This window comes from Hypanus sabinus, chromosome 1, assembly GCF_030144855.1.
Source record: "Hypanus sabinus isolate sHypSab1 chromosome 1, sHypSab1.hap1, whole genome shotgun sequence".
Classification (NCBI taxonomy): domain Eukaryota; kingdom Metazoa; phylum Chordata; class Chondrichthyes; order Myliobatiformes; family Dasyatidae; genus Hypanus; species Hypanus sabinus.
In genome coordinates, this window is record NC_082706.1 from 416,464 (window position 1) to 434,775 (window position 18,312).

The following is an 18,312-nucleotide window of genomic DNA, read 5'->3' on the forward strand; positions in this document are numbered from 1 at the left end:
TTTAAGATCTCCCCCATTTTTTTTTTTGGTTCCATACATAGCTGACCACTCTGATCTTCAAGAGGACCAATTTTATCCCTTACTATCCTTTTGCTCTTAATATACCTATAGAAGCTCTTAGGATTATCCTTCACTTTGACTGCCAAAGCAACCTCATGTCTTCTTTTAGCCCTCCTGATTTGTCTCAAGTATTTTCTTGCACTTTTTATACTCCTCAAGCACTGTATATGCTCCAAGCTGCCTACACCTGTCATACATCTCTCTTTTCTTCTTTATCAGATTTCCAATATCCCTTGAAAACAAAGTTTCCTTATTCTCACTCACTTTGCCTTTAATCCTGACAGGAACATAGAAACTCTGCAGTCTCAAACTTTTTCTTTTTAAGGCCTCCTACTTACCACTCACATCCTTGCCAGAGAACAACCTGTCCCAATTCACACTTTTTAGATTCTGTCTCATTTCTTCAAATTTGGCTTTTTTCCAGTTTAGTGTCTCAACCTGGGATCAGGTAAGGATCAGGGTGGTGGCCCTGTTAAGGCATTGGTAATCACCACATGGGCAACAACCACTATTGGACATAGGCACCATATGGAGGGGCAAAGCCCAGGACTATGCCAAATCTTGTTGGCAAGTTCACCCTTCACGTTGCCAGCTTGACTGGGTCCAGTCTACGTGCACAGACATGGTCTGGCAGGCCAGTTGCGGGAAAGTGGCACTCAACCCTATGTTTTGTGACTGTTGTGGAGAATGAGGGCTGTAAGATTTGGAAGTTCGCACAGCAGTTGAGTAAACTTGCATGCAGTGCTGCATGCACTTGACAGAATTGTGGGGTTCCTACTGGGGGAACAGGATAACTGCCCAAAGTCCTTGACATCAAAAGCCAGCAGTTCTTAAGATCAACTAACAGTCCTTGGGTACACAGGAATTCTGCATTGAGCAGAAGTTTAGCCCCTTTAGCTAGGATGAAGTTCCATGTGTAGCATTGTTCACTGAAGCAGTGTCACCCGTCGTGTTCCATAAATCTGGATCTTGCCTTCAGCAAGGTTTCATCGCTCATTGCCTTCTCATCAATAGGCGATGCCAGCAGCACACTCACCTAAGCACCCATGTCACACAGGAAACACTATATTGAAAGGTTGTCCATAATGAACAGTAGATGACCCTGGCATTCACAGGGGTGCTCAGAGACTTCCGATGTCCTGATGCACTGGCCAGGAATTTTCGTCTACGTGCCTATCTTCTCTAGATATACCCGGACATGCAAGGATATACCTGGACCCATTGCAATTTGCCTATTGTCACAATAGGTCAATGGCAGATGCAACCTCCACGGATTTAGACCACCTAGACAACACAAAAACCTAAGTCAGGATGCTGTTCATCGACTATAGCTCAGCATTTAATACCATCATTCCCACAATCCTGATTGAGAAGTTGCAGAACCTGGGCCTCTGTACTTCCCTCTGCAATTGGATCCTTGGGTTCCTCACCGAAAGACTACAGTCTGTGTGGTTTGGTGATAACATATCCTCTTCTTCGCTGACGATCAACACTGGCGTACTTCAGGGGTGTGTGCTTAGCCCACTGTTCTACTATCTTAATACACAAGACTCTGTGGCTAGGCATAGCTCAAATACCATCTACAAATTTCCTGACGATACAGCTACTGTTGGTAGAATCTCAAGTGGTGACGAGAGGGCATACAGGAGTGAGATATGACAACTAGTGGAATGGTGCCGCAGCAACAATCTGGCACTCAATGTCAGTAAGATGAAAGAGCTGATTGTGGACTTCAGGAAGGGTAAGACAAAGGAACACATACCAATCCTCATAGAGGGATCAGAAGTGGACAGAGTGAGCAGCTTCAAGTTCCTGGATTTCAAGATTTCTGAGGATCTAACCTGGTCCCAACACAATGATGTAGTCATAAAGAAGGCAAGACAGTGGCTTACCGTAAATTCCGGACTATAAGCCGCTACTTTTTTCCCACGCTTTGAACACTGCGGCAACACTGCGGCCTATACTACGGTGCGGCTAATGCATGTTTTTTTTCATGCTGCCAAAAACATTTTGCCTCGTAACAGTAGACCAATAAAATTGATGAGTAGTTCACAGAGGTCCAATGAAATTGTACGATAAATCAAGCGCACTTTCACAATTAAATTATTGTAAATCAGTCATTTGTACTCACCCTCATCAACATGGAAAACACTCGAAGAAAAGCATATGATGCAGCTTTTAAGTTAAAGGCAATCAATCTGGCGGTTGAAGAAGGAAATCGAGCTGCTGCACATAATCTTGGCATAAATGAATCGATGTTGAGACGGAGGAGACGCCAGAATGAAGAACTGAGTCAATGCAAAAAGACGACAAAAGCTTTCAGAGGTAATCATAGCAGATGGCCCGAACTTGAAAACTTTCTTGAAGACTGGGTTAACACACAGAGAGCAGGCGGCCGCGGTGTTTCCACCGTGCAGATCAGACTGAAGGCTAAAGCAATTGCCACCAAAATGAAAATCGAAGATTTTAGAGGTGGGCCATCATGGTGTTTTAGATTTATGAGACGAAAAGGCCTGTCCGTCAGGGTACGCACGACTCTGTGTCAGCAGCTCCCTCCCGACCACAAGGAAAAGCTTGCTAACTTCCGCACATTCACTCAAACAAAGATAGTGGAGAATTCCATCGGGCCAGATGATATCATAAATATGGATGAAGTACCTTTGACGTTTGACCTACCTCTCACTCGGACTGTTAATAAAAAAGGTGACTCGTCCATCACACTGAAAACAAGTGGCCATGAGAGAACGCATTTTACTTGTGTTCTGAGCTGCACAGCATCCGGACTAAAGCTTCCACCGATGGTGATTTTTTAAGCGGCTGACAATGAAAGTTTAGTGAAAGCTGCCATCAAGAGTACAAACTCAATTCCAGCTGTGATTCCTGGGGGCACCACGAAGTATTTGCAGCCACTGGACATCAGCGTGAACCGGGCATTTAAAGTGGCGCTGCGTGTTGAGTGGGAGGCTTGGATGACGAGCGGCGAGAAATCCTTTACCAAAACAAGTATAAGAGCATCTTTAACTCAAGTCTGCCAGTGGATCCTAAATGCGTGGAGCCGTGTCACAACATCCACCATCACCAGCGGGTTTCGAAAGGCTGGACTGCTGCGTGATGAAGAGGACCGCGTGCGCTCAAGTGAGAGCGACAACGAAGAGACTGAAGTGAGTGACGAGATCCTGAGGTTTTATTCAATTCGGACACTGAAGAAGAGGACTTTGATGGTTTTAGTGCGCAGGAGGAAGATGAAGAAGGCGATCAATAACTTTTCCTGGTAGGCTGCAGTATATATATTTTTTTTACCAGTCATTAGGAGATATTGGAATGTTGTTCGTGCACTGTTCAGTAAAAAAGTATACGCAACGTAATTTGTGTGTTACCGATACGTATGTATATTTAAAAGTAGCTGTGTTACAGGCACTGTTCGAAAAAAAGCATTTGCAATATATATTTGTTTATGTTACCATACGGATTTAATTAAAAGTTAAAAAATCCTCACGTGTAATATCTTTCTGTGTAAATATCTCATATTACAACGTGGGACACCTGCGGCTTAAAATCCGGTGCGGCCTGTACAAGTACAAAATTGATTTTCTTTCTAAAATTAGAGCGTGCGGCTTTTAATCAGGTGCGCTCTGTAGTCCGGAATCTACGGTACTTTATTAGGAAGAGATTTGGCATGTCAACAAATACACTCAAAAACTTTTATAGTTGTACTGTGGAGAGCATCCTGACAGGCTGCATCACTGTCTGGTATGGAGGGGCTACTGCGCAGGATCGAAAGAAGCTGCATAAGATTGTAAATCTAGTCAGCTCCATCTTGGGCACTAGCCTACAAAGTACCCAGGATATCTTCAGGGAGCGGTGTCTCAGAAAGGCAGTGTCCATTATTAAAGACCTCGAGCACCCAGGGCATGCCCTTTTCTCACTGTTATCATCAGGTAGGAGATACAGAAGCTTGAAGGCACACACTCAGCGATTCAGGAACAGTTTCTTCCCCTCTGCCATCCAGTTCCTGAATGGACTTTGAACACGTGAACACTACCTCACTTTTTAAAATCTACAGTATTTCTGTTTTTGCACAATTTTTAATAATCTATTAAATATACATAATTGATTTACTTGTTTATTTATTATGTTTTATTTTATTTATTATTATTATTATTTTTCTCTCTCTGCCAGATTATGTATTGTATTGAATAGCTGCTGCTAAGTTAACAAATTTCACGTCACATGCCGGTGATAATAAACCTGATTCTGTTGAAGCTGCAAGTCGGAGAGGACTTTCTAGTATCCATACGAAAGTGAGCATGATAAAAACACAGACTCAATGTAGTCTGTTTTAGAGCATTAGTTAGGATTCTGATTTGTGTGCATATGTTGGAGGCCTTGCTGAGACTTAATGAGGCAGGAAATGAGGAATTATGCATCTCTGCCTGGCTGAGTGTAGACTATCAGCCATTTTAGCAAGCTCCCTATTGTCCTTCACGGGTGCATTAGCGAGGGCTATGCGAACTGGATCAGGTATTTGCTGCATGAAGAATTCTTCCGAAACAGAATGAGGACGGTGATTTCCCAGGAGAGACAATATGCAGTCCATTAGCTCCAGAGGTTTAGTACTATCACCGAGGCCAAGCAAGCAGTGCATCTGTTTGGCACGTTCAAACTCTGATAGTCTTAAAGTCTATAAAAGAAGAGCTTTCAGCGACCAGTATTTATTATATGCAGGCCTAGTAGACTCACCACTTCATAGCTGTAGAATTACTGAGCAACACTACCACCATTAAAAAATTTGCTGTTGTTGTTGGTGATTTTTTGCAGTACGAATTTGGCCTCGCCTTGTACAAACCAAGCAATAGCATTTTGCTCCCAAAACTCTGGCAGTTTCAAAGGAAACTGCTGAGTTCATCCAGCTTTTTTGTACGTCTCAAAGGAACTGCGTTGGCTGACATGTTCAATAACTTTGGGATCAACCTAGAGTGTTGTGGTTACCAGTACAGGTTTTTGCAAATAAATCTGCTTGAGGCGTTTTATGTTTAAGAAAAGGACTGTAACACATTTACAGAACTCTGAAACCTGAACACAAAGTGCGCTAAAACCTTTTACGTAATTATGTCATCACGTCAGACCAGCCTCTTAAAGTGAAACATCAACTCAATGTCATTGGTTGTGAATTATGTACATTTCCACCTATGATGTTACCCTACATTATAACCTTTATGGTATTAATGTCATGGATTATTCAAAACAATAAGAAATTAGGAGCTGTCAGTCTAATAACTTCTAAAGGGCTTCACTGCTTTAGATAGGCTGATTATTTACAAATTGTGTTCCTGCTTTCAGTGTTAACACAGATGATCTCTGACACGCTGATCCTTTAGAATGGAGGTTCTAAAATAAGTCAGAGAGTATTCCCTGTGAATACAGCACATACATTTTTCTACTATGACTTGATGGGTTCATAGTACTGTACCTGGTCTTTCTCCAGTGACAGAATCTGGTAACCTGCTGAGCGGCTACAGATCACTTTCCCATTGCTGTCAAATGACGCCAGTCTTAATCTGTAAAAAATGTGATTTATATAAAATAAGACCAAGGTAACTTCAGTTCCAAAAGTACTTTCTTTTGAACCTACTTCAGATGAAGCCATAAAAAGGGCTATTTAGTCTAATCCCTGCTCTCTGTTTATGGGGTCAGATTACCACACCAGTTCTCATTAGGGTAATTTTTTAAAACAGTGACGAAGGGCAACACTCCATACTTTTTGTTTTGTTTAGCGATACAGCATGGAGTAGGCCCTTTCTGCCCTTCAAACACACCGCCCCAGTAACTTCCGACAAACCCAATTAACCCTATCCTAATCACGAAACAATTTATAATGACCAAATGTACCTGGTATGTCTTTGGATGAAACCAGAAAACCTGTAGAAAAAACACACATTTCACAGGGAGGATGTACAGAAACTGAACTGGAACTGAACTTAGGAACTTCCCAAGCTTTAATAGCATCACATTAACCACCAAGCTACTGTGGCACCCTGCTGAGGTCTCCAAATTGCAACTACTCTTTGAATGAAATCTTATTTCCTTAAGTTCCCTTAAATTCTGTCCTCTAGATAGTGGCTTTCCAGTAAGGGAAGTAGGCTGTCCCAATTCACTTTGTCCAGATCTCAGACAACTTCATATACAACTCAGATTCTTTTGTTTCAATGAAAACAAGCATATTCAATCTTTCTTAACTGAAATTTCATAGCTCTGACACCATCTTCATGAACTATCTCTTGGTTTTCAAGAGATAATGAGGTCCTGATTAAGAAAAAAAAACGGAGGTATAGGCAGGTAGGAACAACTGAGGTGCTTATGGAGTATAAGAAATGCAAGGGAACACTCAAGAAAGAAATCAGGAGGGCTAAAAGAAAGCATGATGTTGTCCTGGCAGACAAGGGTGAAGAAGAATCCTAAGGATATCAAAAGGATAGCAAGGAATAAAATTGGTCCTCTGGAAGATCAGAATGGTAATCTGTGCATGGAGCCAAGAAATTTGGGAGATCTCAAATGGATATTTTACATCTGTATTTACTCCGGAGATGGACACAGTCTATAGAAGTGAGGTAAAGTAGCATCGACTTCATGGACCCTGTACAGATTACAGAGGAGGAGCTGTTTGCTGTATTGAGACAAATTAGGGTGGATAAATCCCCAGGGCTAGACATGGTGTTCCTTTAAACTTTGTGGGAGGCAATGTAGAAACTGCACAGGCCCTAGCAGAGATATTTAAATAAGCCTTTGTGACAGGTGAGGTAATTGGAGAACTGGAGGATAGCTAAAGTTGTTCTGATGGTTAAGAAAAGCTCTAAAGATAAACCTGAAAATTATCGGCCAATAAGCCTGACATCAATAGTGGAAAAGTTATTGGAAGGTATTCTAAGGGACCCAACATAGTAGTATTATGGATTATGGATAGTCAGCATGGCTTCGTGCCTGGTAGATCGTGTCTAACCAACCTTTTAGAGTTTTTTGAGGAAGTTACCAGGAAGTTACAAGGTAGTCGATGTTGTGTACATGGACTTTAACAAGGCTCTTGTCAAGGTTCTGTATGGGAGGCTGGTCGCTCACTATTCAAAATAGGGTAGTAGTTAGTTGCCTCTCTGACTGGAGACCTGTGACTAGTGGAGTGCTGCAGGGATCACTGTTGGGTCCTTTGTTGTTCAATGATCTGGATTGATAATGTGATTAACTGGATTAGCAAATTTGTGGATGAGATCAACAACACAGTGAACAGCGAGGAAGACTATCAGTGTTTTCAGTGGCATCTAGACCAGCTGCAAAAACGGGCTGAAAAATGACAGATGCAATTTAATGCAGACAAGTGCAAGTGTTGCACTTCAGTAGGACCAGCCAGGGTAGGTCTTACAAAGTAAATGATAGGGCACTGAGGAGTGTATTAGAACAAAGGATCAGAAAATACAGGTCCATAATTCATTGAAAGTAGCGTCACAGGTAGTTAGTTTAAAGCTTCTGGCACTTTGGCCTTCATAAATCATAGTACTGAGCACAGAAGCGCAATGCAGCATTGTTCGTGTGGATAGCCAGAGGTTTTTTCCCAGGGCTGAAATGGTTAACATGAGGGGGTTTAGTATTAAGGTCCTTGGAAGTAGGTCCAGAGGGGATGTCAGGGGTAAGGTTTTCCACACAGAGCGTGGTGGGTTTGTGGAATGCTATGCCATCGATGGCGATGGAGATGGATTCCATAGGGCCTTTTAAGAGACTCTTAGATAGGCACATGAAGCTTAGAAAAATAGAGGGCTATGCAGTAGGGAAATTGTGGTCAGTTTCGAGAGTAGGTTACATGGTCGGCACAACATTGTGGGCCGAAGGGCCTATAATGTGTTGTTAATTTTTATGTTCTATATTCTGTGAGATGGGATGTAAATTGAAGTTGTATAAGACATTGGTGAGACCTAATGGAGTACTGTGCAGATCTGGTCACCTACCTACAAGAAAGGTTTAAATAAGATTTAAAGAGTACAAAGAAAAATTACAAGGATGTTGCTGGGACTGGAGCACCTGAGTTATAGGGAAAGGTTGAATAGGTTAAGACTTTATTCTCTGGGGCTCAGAATGAGGGAGATTTGATAAGAGGTATACAAAATTATGAGGAGTACAGATACAGTAAATTCAAGCAGGCTTTTTCTATTGAGGTTGGGTGGGACTGCAACTAAAGTCATGGGTTAAGGGGGAAAGGTGAAAAGTTTAAGGGCAAAATGAGAGGAAAATTCTTCACTCAGAGGGTTGTGAGAGTGTGGAATGAGATGCTATTGCAAGTGGTGCAAGCAAGCTGGATTTCAAAGTTAAAGGGAAGTTTGGACAGGTATACGGATGTTATGGGTACAGTGTGCTATAGTTCTAGTACAGGTTGATGGTAGTAGGCATGGACTAGGTGGGCAAAAGGGCCTGTTCTGTTCTGTACTTTTCTATGACTCTATAACTCCTCTCTTTCCTTCATAATAAACAAGTAAGTTTACTTTATAGCACTTTTCAAACACATGGCAGTTCAAAGTGCTTTAAATACAACAGGATATAAAAACCAAACATCAAATTTCAGACATTTATGAGAATAAAATCACAAAAAATAGATATGATAAATAGAAGTTACAGTGCAGAAGATTCTAATTAAAATCTACAGTGAAAACAAAAGTTTTAAGCTTCAATTTAAAAGAACTTAAAGTTGGGGCAGACTTCAGATTTACTGGAAGGTTATTCCAGATAATGTGGAGCAGCATTAAAAGCTGCTTCACCATTTTTAGTTTTGACCCTAGGGATGGTAAGCAGACCCACCCCAGACAACCTGAGAGCTCGGGAAGGTTCATAATGCAGCAAGAAATCATAGAAACCCTACAGCACAATACAGGTCCTTTGGCCCACAAACTTGTACCGAATATGTCCCTACCTTAGAAATTACTAGGCTTACCCATAGCCCTCTATTTTCCTAAGCTCCATGTACCTATCCAAAAGTCTCTTAAAAGACCCTATTGTATCTGTCTCCACCACCGTATCATATCTGCCTCCCGGCAGCCCATTCCACGCACTCACCACTCTCTGCGTAAAAACTTACCCAACATCTCCTCTGTACCTACTCCCCAGCACCTTAAACCTGTGTCCTCTTGTGCAATCGGAGATGTATTTTGGCTCTAGACCATTCAGTCCTTTATACTCCAGTGGTAATATTTTAAAGTCAATCCTCTGATGGACAGGAAGCCAGTGTAGCGATCTGAGAACTGGAGTGACAAGTTCTACTTTCTTGGTCTTAGTGATGACTCTAGCAGCAGGATTCTGAATGAGCTACAACTGGCTGAGGGACTTTTTTTTAACAGAGACATGTGAAAACACCACTACAGTAGACAAGACTACTAAAAATAAATCCATGGACAAGTTTTTCTAGATCTTGCTGAGACATAAGCCCTTTAACTCTTGCTATATTGTTAAGATGGTAGTAGGCTTACTTTGTAAAAAGGTTGAAATTCCTTTTGTTCAGACTAGAGAATATGCCAGGCAGGATGTTAGAATGCTCCTCTTGCAGGATGTGAGAAGTCAGGGAGACCTCTGCAGGAAGTGCATCCAGCTGCAGCTCTTAACAGACCGCATTAGGGAACTGGAGCAGGAGCTGGATGACCTCCAGATCATTCGGGAGAATGAGCAGTTTATAGTTAGTAGCTTCTGGGAGGTAGTTACACCTAAGGAACAGGGCACAGGTAATTGGGTTACTGTCAGGCGAGGGAAGGGGAAAGGGCAGGTAGTGCAAGGTTCCCCTGTGGCCATTCCCCTCCAAAACAGGTATAACGATTTGGATACTGTTGGGGGGGGGGGATGGCCTACCTGGGGCAAGCTGCGGCAGCCAAATCTCTGGCACTGAGTCTGGTTCTGCAGTGTAGAAGGGAAGGAGAAAGAAGAGGAGAGCGGTAGTGATAGGGGTCTCTTCAGTCAGAGGTACAGACAGGAGATTCTGTGGCCATGACAGAGACTCCCGGATGGTTTGTTGCCTCCCGGGTGTCAAGGTCAGGGATGTCTCTGATTGCGTGCACAGTATTCTGAAGTGGGAGGGAGATCAGCCGGATGTCATGGTACACATCGGTACCAATGACATCGGTAGAAAGAGTCAGGAGGTCCTGAAGAGTGAGTACAGAGAGCTTGGTAGGAAGTTGAAAAACAGGACCTTGAGGGTAGTAATCTCGATTGCTGCCTGTGCCACGTGCCAATGAGGGTAAGAGTAGGATGCTCTGGCAGATGAACAAGTGGCTGAGAAACTGATGTAGGGGGCAGGGTTTCAGATTTCTAGATCATTGGGACCTCTTCTGGGGCAGGTGGGACATGTACAAGAGAGACGGGTTGCACCTGAACTACAGGGGGACCAATATACTTGCAGGGAGGTTTGCTAGTGTTATTGGGGAATGTTTAAACTAGATATGCAGGGAGATGGGAACCAGAGTGCCAGAGTGGATAGTGGAACGGGGGTAAAAATAAATGATGTTAGTAATTCATGCAAAGTCACAAATAGTAAGGTTGTGTGTGGTGGTAATAATCTTCTGAGGTGTGTATATTTCAATGCGAGGAGTATTGTGGGAAAGGCAGACGAGCTGAAGGCCTGGATTGACACATGGAATTATGACATCATTATTGAAACTTGGCTACAGGAGGGGCAGGACTGGCAGCTCAATGTTCCAGGGTTCTGATGTTTCAGACGTGATAGAGGCAAAGGGATGAAGGGTTGGGGAGGTGTGGCTTTGCTAGTCAGGGAAAATATTACAGCAAAGCTTTGGCAGGACAGATTAGGGGGCTTGTCTACCGAGGCCATATGGGTGGAGCTGAGAAACAGGAAAGGTATGACCACATTAATAGGGTTGTATTATAGACCACCCAATGGTCAGCCAGAATTGGAGAAGCAAATCTGCAGAGAGATAACAGACAGGAGACAGAAAGTTGTGATTGTAGGGGATTTTAATTTTCCACACATTGACTGGGACTCCCATACTGTTAAAGGTCTAGATGGGTTAAAGTTTGTGAAATGTGTTCAGGAAAGTTTTCTAAATCAATATATATTTGTACCAACTAGGGAGGATGCAATATTAGATCTCCTATTAGGAAATGAATTAGGGTAGATGACGGAAGTGTGTGTAGGAGAACACTTTGGTTCCAGTGATCATAATGTCATTAGTTTCAACTTGATCATGGATAAAGATAGATCTGGTCCTCAGGTTGAAGTTCTAAACTGGAAAAAGGCCAAATTTGAAGAAATGAGAAAAGATCTAAAAAGCGTAGATTGGGACAGGTTGTTCTCTGGCAAGAATGTGATTGGTAAGTGGGAGGCCTTCAAAGGAGAAATTTTGAGAGTGCAGAGTTTATATGTTCCTGTCAGAGTTAAAGGCAAAATGAATAAGAATAAGGAACCTTGGTTCTCAAGGGATATTGAAACTATGATGAAGAAGAAGAGAGAGATGTATAACATGTATAGGCAACAGGGAGGAAATAAGATGCTTGAGGAGTATAAAAAGAGTAAAAAAAACTTAAGAAAGAAATCAGGAAAGCAAAAGGAAGACATGAGGATGCTTTGGCAGTAAGGGTGAAGAATCATGCTAAGAGCTTCTACAGGTATGTTAAGAGCAAAGGGATTGTAAGGGATAAAGTTGGTCCTCTTGAGGATCAGAGTGGTCAGCTATGTATGCAGCCAAAAGAAATGGGAGAGATATTAAATGGGTTTTTTGCATCTGTATTTACTAAGGAAACTGGAATGGAGTCTATGGAAAAAAGGCAAACAAGTAGGGAGGTCATGGAAGTTATACAGATTAAAGAGGAGGAGGTACTTGCTGTCTTGAGGCAAATCAGAGTAGATAAATCCCTAGGACCTGACAGGGTATTCCCTCGGACCTTGAAGGAGATTAGTGTTGAAATTGCAGAGGCCCTGGCAGAAATATTTAAAATGTTGATATCAACGGGACAAGACCCAGAGGATTGGAGGCTAGTTCATGCAGTTCCGTTGTTTAAAAAAGGCTCAAAAAGTAAGCCGGGAAATTATAGGCCGGTAAGTTTGACATTGGTAGTAGGTAAATTATTGGAAGGAATACTAAGATATAGGATCTAAAAGTATTTGGATAGACAGGGCCTTATTAGAAAAAGTCAGCATGGCTTTGTGTGTGGTAGGTCATGTTTAACCAATCTATTAGAGTATTTTGAGGAAGTTACCAGGAAAGTGGATGAAGGGAAGGCAGTGGATGTTGTATACATGGACTTTAGTAAGGCCTTTGACAAGGTCCCACATGGGACGTTAGTTAGGAAGATTCAGTCGCTAAGGTATACATGGAGAGGTAGTAAATTAGATTAAACATTGGCTCAATGGAAGAAGCCAGAGAGTAGTGGAGGATTGCTACTCTGAGTGGAGGCCTGTGACTAGTGGTGTGCCACAGGGATCAGTGCTGGGTCCATTGTTATTTGTTATCTATATCAATGATCTGGATGATAATGTGGCAAATTGGATCAGCAAATTTGCTGATGATACAAAGATTGGAGGTGTAGTAGACAGTGAGGAAGGTTTTCAAAGCCTGCAGAGGGATTTGGACCAGTTGGAGAAATGGGCTGAAAAATGGCAGATGGAGTTTAATGCGGACAAGTGTGAGGTATTGCACTTCGGAAGGTCAAACCAAGGTAGAACATACAAGGTAAATCGTAGGATACTGAGGAGTGCAGTAGAACAGAGGTATCTGGGAGTACAGATACATAATTCCTTAAAAGTGGCATCACAGGTGGATAGGGTCATAAAGAAGGTTTTTGGTACATTGGCCTTTATAAATCAAAGTATTGAATATAAGAGTTGGAATGTAATGGTGAGGTTGTATAAGACATTGGTGAGACCGAATTTGGAGTGTTGTGTGCAGTTTTGGTCACCTAATTACAGGAAAGATATTAATAAGGCTTAAAGAGTGCAGAGAAGGTTTACAAGGATGTTACTGGGACTTGAGAAACTGAGTTACAGAGAAAGGTTGAATTGGTTAGGACTTTATTCCCTGGAGCGTAGGAGAATGAGGGGTGGTTTGATAGAGCTGTATAAAATTACGATGGGTATAGATAGACTGAATGCAAGCAGGCTTTTTCCACTGAGGTTAGGGGGGAGAAAAACCCAGAGGTCATGGGTTAAGAGTGAAGGGGGAAAAGTTTAAAGGGAACATTAGGGGGTACTTCTTCACACAGAGAGTGGTGGGAGTGTGGAATGAGCTGCCAGATGAAGTGGTGAATGCGGGCTCACTTTTGACATTTAAGAAAAACTTGGACAGGTATATGGATGAGAGGGGTTTGGAGGGATATGGCCCGGGTGCAGGTCAGTGGGACTAGGCAGAAAATGGTTTGGCACAGCCAAGAAGGGCCAGAAGGCCTGTTTCTGTGCTGTAATGTTCTATGGTATGCCTTTTATTGCAATTTTATTAATATTACATCGTCAAATGCTCAATCTATTTGTGTCTGAATGCAGCTGGAACATAATTACCTACCCAGTAATAGATTACAGATGAATATGCGACATATGCTTCGGAACATCAATAAATTTCAGATGAAAACATTCAAAACTTTTTTCTCATTCCTCAACTCAATGTAATGGCCTCTCTGTAATGTTTCACTGCTAAGACTAATGTAATGGCTTCTCTGTACTGTTCCACTGCTATGGTAATGCGAATACCCCAAGTACCTGGGGATAAGAATGGACAATAAACTGGACTTGTCAAAGAACTCTGAGGCTGTCTACAAGAAGGGTCAGAGCTGTCTCTATTTCCTGAGGAGACTAAGGTCCTTTAACATCTGCCAGACGATGCTGAGGATGTTCTACGAGGCTGTAGTGGCCAGTGCTATCGTGTTTTCTGTTGTGTGCTGGGGCAGCGGGCTGAGGGTTGCAGACACCAAAAGAATCAACAAACTTATTCGTAAGGCCAGTGATGTTGTGGGGGTGGAACTGGACTCTCTGACGGTGGTGTCTGCAAAGTGGATGTTGTCCAAGTTGCATGCCATCTTGGACAATGACTCCCATCCATTCCATAACATAGAAACATAGAAAATAGGTGCAGGAGTAGGCCATTCGGCCCTTCGAGCCTGCACCGCCATTCAGTATGATCATGGCTGATCATCCAACTCAGAACCCTGTACCTGCTTTCTCTCCATACCCCCTGATCCCTTTAGCCACAAGGGCCATATCTAACTTCCTCTTAAATATAGCCAATGAACCGGCCTCAACTGTTTCCTGTGGCAGAGAATTCCACAGATTCACCACTGTCTGTGTGAAGAAGTTTTTCCTCATCTCGGTCCTAAAAGGCTTCCTTTTATCCTTAAACTGTGACCCCTCGTTCTGGACTTCCCCAACATCGGAAACAATCTTCCTGTATCTAGCCTGTCCAATCCCTTTAGAATTTTATACGTTTCAATAAGATCCCCCCTCAATCTTCTAAATTCCAGTGAGTATAAGCCTAGACGATCCAGTCTTTCTTCATATGAAAGTCCTGCCATCCCAGAAATCAATCTGGTGAACCTTCTCTGTACTCCCTCTATGTCAAGAATGTCTTTCCAGAGATTAGGGGACCACACAATATTCTAGATGTGGTCTCACCAAGGCCTTGTACAACTGCAGTAGAACCTCCCTGCTCCTGTACTCAAATCCTTTTGCTATGAATGCCAACATACCATTTGCCTTTTTCACCGTCTGCTGTACCTGCATGCCCACCTTCAATGACTGGTGTACAATGACACCCAGGTCTCGTTGCATCTCCCCTTTTCCTAATCGGCCACCGTTCAGATAATAATGTTTTCCTGTTCTTGCAACCAAAGTGGATAACCTCACATTTATTCACATTAAATTGCATCTGCCATGAATTTGCCCACACACCTAACCTATCACCCTGCATCCGCTTAGCATCTTCCTCACGCTAACACCGCTGCCCAGCTTCGTGTCATCCACAAACTTGGAGATGCTGCATTTAATTCCCTCGTCTAAATCATTAATATATATTGTAAACAACTGGGGCCCCAGCACTGAGCCTTGTGGTACCCCACTAGTCACTGCCTGCCATTCTGAAAAGGTCCCGTTTACTCCCACTCTTTGCTTCCTGTCTGACAACCAATTCTCTATCCACATCAATACCATACCCCCAATACCGTGTGCTTTAAGTTTGCACACTAATCTCCTGTGTGGGACCTTGTCAAAAGCCTTTTGAAAATCTAAATATACCACATCCACTGGCTCTCCCCTATCTACTCTACTAGTTACATAACATAAGAACATAAGAAATAGGAGCAGGAGTAGGCCATCCGGCCCATCGAGCCTGCCCCGCCATTCAATAAGATCATGGCTGATCTCTCCGTTATCTCAGCTCCATATACCTGCCTTTTCCCCATAACCCTTAATTCCCTTACTATGTAAAAACCTATCTAACTGTATCTTAAATATATTTAGTGAGGAAGCCTCAACTGCTTCCCTGGGCAGAGAATTCCACAGATTCGCCACTCTCTGGAGAAAAAAAAGTTTCTGCTCATCTTTGTCCTAAATCTTCTTCACTGAATTTTGAGGCAATGTCCCCCAATGCACAAGCACTCCCAAGTCCCTCTGCACAACAGCATGCTGCAATCTTTCACCATGTAAATAATAATCTGCTCTTCTATTATTCCTTCCAAAGTGGATGATCTCACATTTACCAATGTTGTATTCCATCTGCCAGACCTTGGCCCACTCATTTAACCTATCTATATCCCTTTGCAGACTCTCCACATCCTCTGTACAATTTGCTTTTCCCCTCAGTTTAGTGTCATCAGCAAATTTTGCTACGCTACACTCAGTCTCCTATCCAAATCATCAATATAAATGGTAAACAGCTGCGGGCCCAGCACCGACCCCTGCGACACCCCACTCACCACTGACTGCCAACCGGAGAAACAGCCATTTTTACCAACTCTCTGCCTTCTATTAGTTAACCAATCCACTAACCATGCCAATACACTTCCTCTGACTCCATGCGTCCGTATCTTATTTATAAGTCTCTTGTGTGGCATCTTATTGAATGCCTTCTGGAAATCCAAATATGCGACAGCCACCTGTTCCCCTCTATCCACTGCACTCATTATGTCCTCAAAGAACTCCAGTAAGTTTGTCAAACAGGACCTGCCCTTTCTGAATCCCTGCCTCATGGAACCACTCCTTTCTAAATGTTTCGCTATTTCTTCCTTAATGACAGCTTCAAGCATTTTCCCAACTACAGATGTTAAGCTAACTGGCCTATAGTTGTCCGTCTTTTGCCTACATGTTTTTTTTTAAATTGGGATGACATTTGCTGTCTTCCAATCTGCCAGGACCTGCCCAGAGTCCAGAGACCTTGGCGAAGTGGCCCTGCTTTCCATAGCTGGAGCAGGTCGCTTCTCGTGCTGGACAGCGTCGTCGAGGGTGTTTTTTATGGCCGCAGAAATAACACACGGGCTTCTGACGGGCCACAGCCGTGGTCTGGGTCGGGGAGCTCGTGGAATCGCGACTGGCAGCGGTGTTGGCGAATTCGCTCCCGGGAGCCGGCGGTGGCGGGGTCTGAGGTGTCCACGGAACCGGCGGGGAATCGCGCGACTGGACAGCGTCGGCGTAGTGCAGCACAGCTTCTAGAGCGTTGGCCATCTCTATCGCCGAGCGTAAGGCATTTTCCAGCAGTCGCTGGCGCAAGTACACTGACCTCAGTCCCGTCACAAAGGCGTCTCGCACCAGCAGCTCCGCATGCTGTTCTACCGTGAGCATCTTGCAGTCGCAAGGTCGGACGAGTGTCTGTAGTGCTCGGAGAAACTCAGCGCACGATTCGCCAGGCCGCTGTTGCCGGGTAGCTAAACGATGTCTTGCGTAGACGGTGTTCACCGGCCGCAGGTACTGTCTTTTGAGGGCGTCCAGTGCCCCATCGTAGGTCGGCAGGTCCCGGATAATGGAGTAAACTTTGGGGGTGAAATTTTAAATACCTCGATCAAATCCCCCCTCAACCTTCTACGCTCCAATGAATAGAGACCTAACTTGTTCAACCTTTCTCTGTAACTTAATTGCTGAAACCCAGGTAACATCCTAGTAAATCGTCTCTGCACTCTCTCTAATTTATTGATATCTTTCCTATAATTCAGTGACCAGAACTGCACACAATATTCCAAATTTGGCCTTACCAATGCCTTGTACAATTTTAGCATTACATCCCAACTTCTGTACTCAATGCTTTGATTTATAAAGGCCAGCGTTCCAAAAGCCCTCTTCACCACCCTATCTACATGAGACTCCACTTTCAGGGAACTATGCACAGTTATTCCTAGATCTCTCTGTTCCTCTGCATTCCTCAATGCCCTACCATTTACTCTGTATGTTCTATTTGGATTATTCCTGCCAAAATGTAGAACCTCACACTTCTCAGCATTAAACTCCATCTGCCAACGTTCAGCCCATTCTTCTAACCGGCATAAATCTCCCTGCAAGCTTTGAAAATCCACCTTATTATCCACAACACCTCCTACCTTAGTATCATCGGCATACTTACTAATCCAATTTACCACCCCATCATCCAGATCATTTATGTAAATTACAAACAACATTGGGCCCAAAACAGATCCCCGAGGCACCCCGCTAGTCACCGGCCTCCATCCCGATAAACAATTATCCACCACTACTCTCTGGCATCTCCCATCTAGCCACTGTTGAATCCATTTTATTACTCCAGCATTAATACCTAACGACTGAAGCTTCTTAACCAACCTTCCATGTGGAACTTTGTCAAAGGCTTTTCATCCATGCGATCTTTAAATGCTTGCCATTGCATATCCACCGTCAATCCTTTAAGTATCATTTGCCAGTCTATCTTAGCTAATTCATGTCTCATACCTTCAAAGTTACTCTTCTTTAAGTTCAGGACCTTTGTTTCTGAATTAACTATGTCACTCTCCATCTTAATGAAGAATTCCACCATATTATGGTCACTCTTACCCAAGGGGCCTCGCACTACAAGATTGCTAACTAACCCTTCCTCATTGCTCAATACCCAATCTAGAATGGCCTGCTCTCTTGTTGGTTCCTTGACATGTTGGTTCAGAAAACCATCCCGCATACATTCCAAGAAATCCTCTTCCTCAGCACCCTTACCAATTTGGTTCACCCAATCGATATGTAGATTGAAGTCACCCATTATAACTACTGTTCCTTTATTGCAAGCATTTCTAATTTCCTGT

The 18,312-nt window shown here is 43.2% G+C and overlaps 1 protein-coding gene and 1 long non-coding RNA gene across 3 annotated transcripts in view; one reads left to right on the top strand and one right to left on the bottom strand.

The window, feature by feature from the left end:
* LOC132387011 (uncharacterized) overlaps positions 1–18,312 on the top strand; it is a 609,870-nt gene that overhangs the window by 388,286 nt on the left and 203,272 nt on the right. The gene's annotated exons all lie outside the window — the stretch shown is intronic.
* gmcl1 (germ cell-less, spermatogenesis associated) overlaps positions 1–18,312 on the bottom strand; it is a 262,908-nt gene that overhangs the window by 24,646 nt on the left and 219,950 nt on the right. For both annotated transcript variants that reach the window (XM_059959101.1, XM_059959056.1), the window contains one exon: positions 5,531–5,618. In XM_059959101.1, coding sequence (XP_059815084.1) covers positions 5,531–5,618 — 88 coding nt within the window. The remainder of the gene's footprint in view (positions 1–5,530; positions 5,619–18,312) is intronic.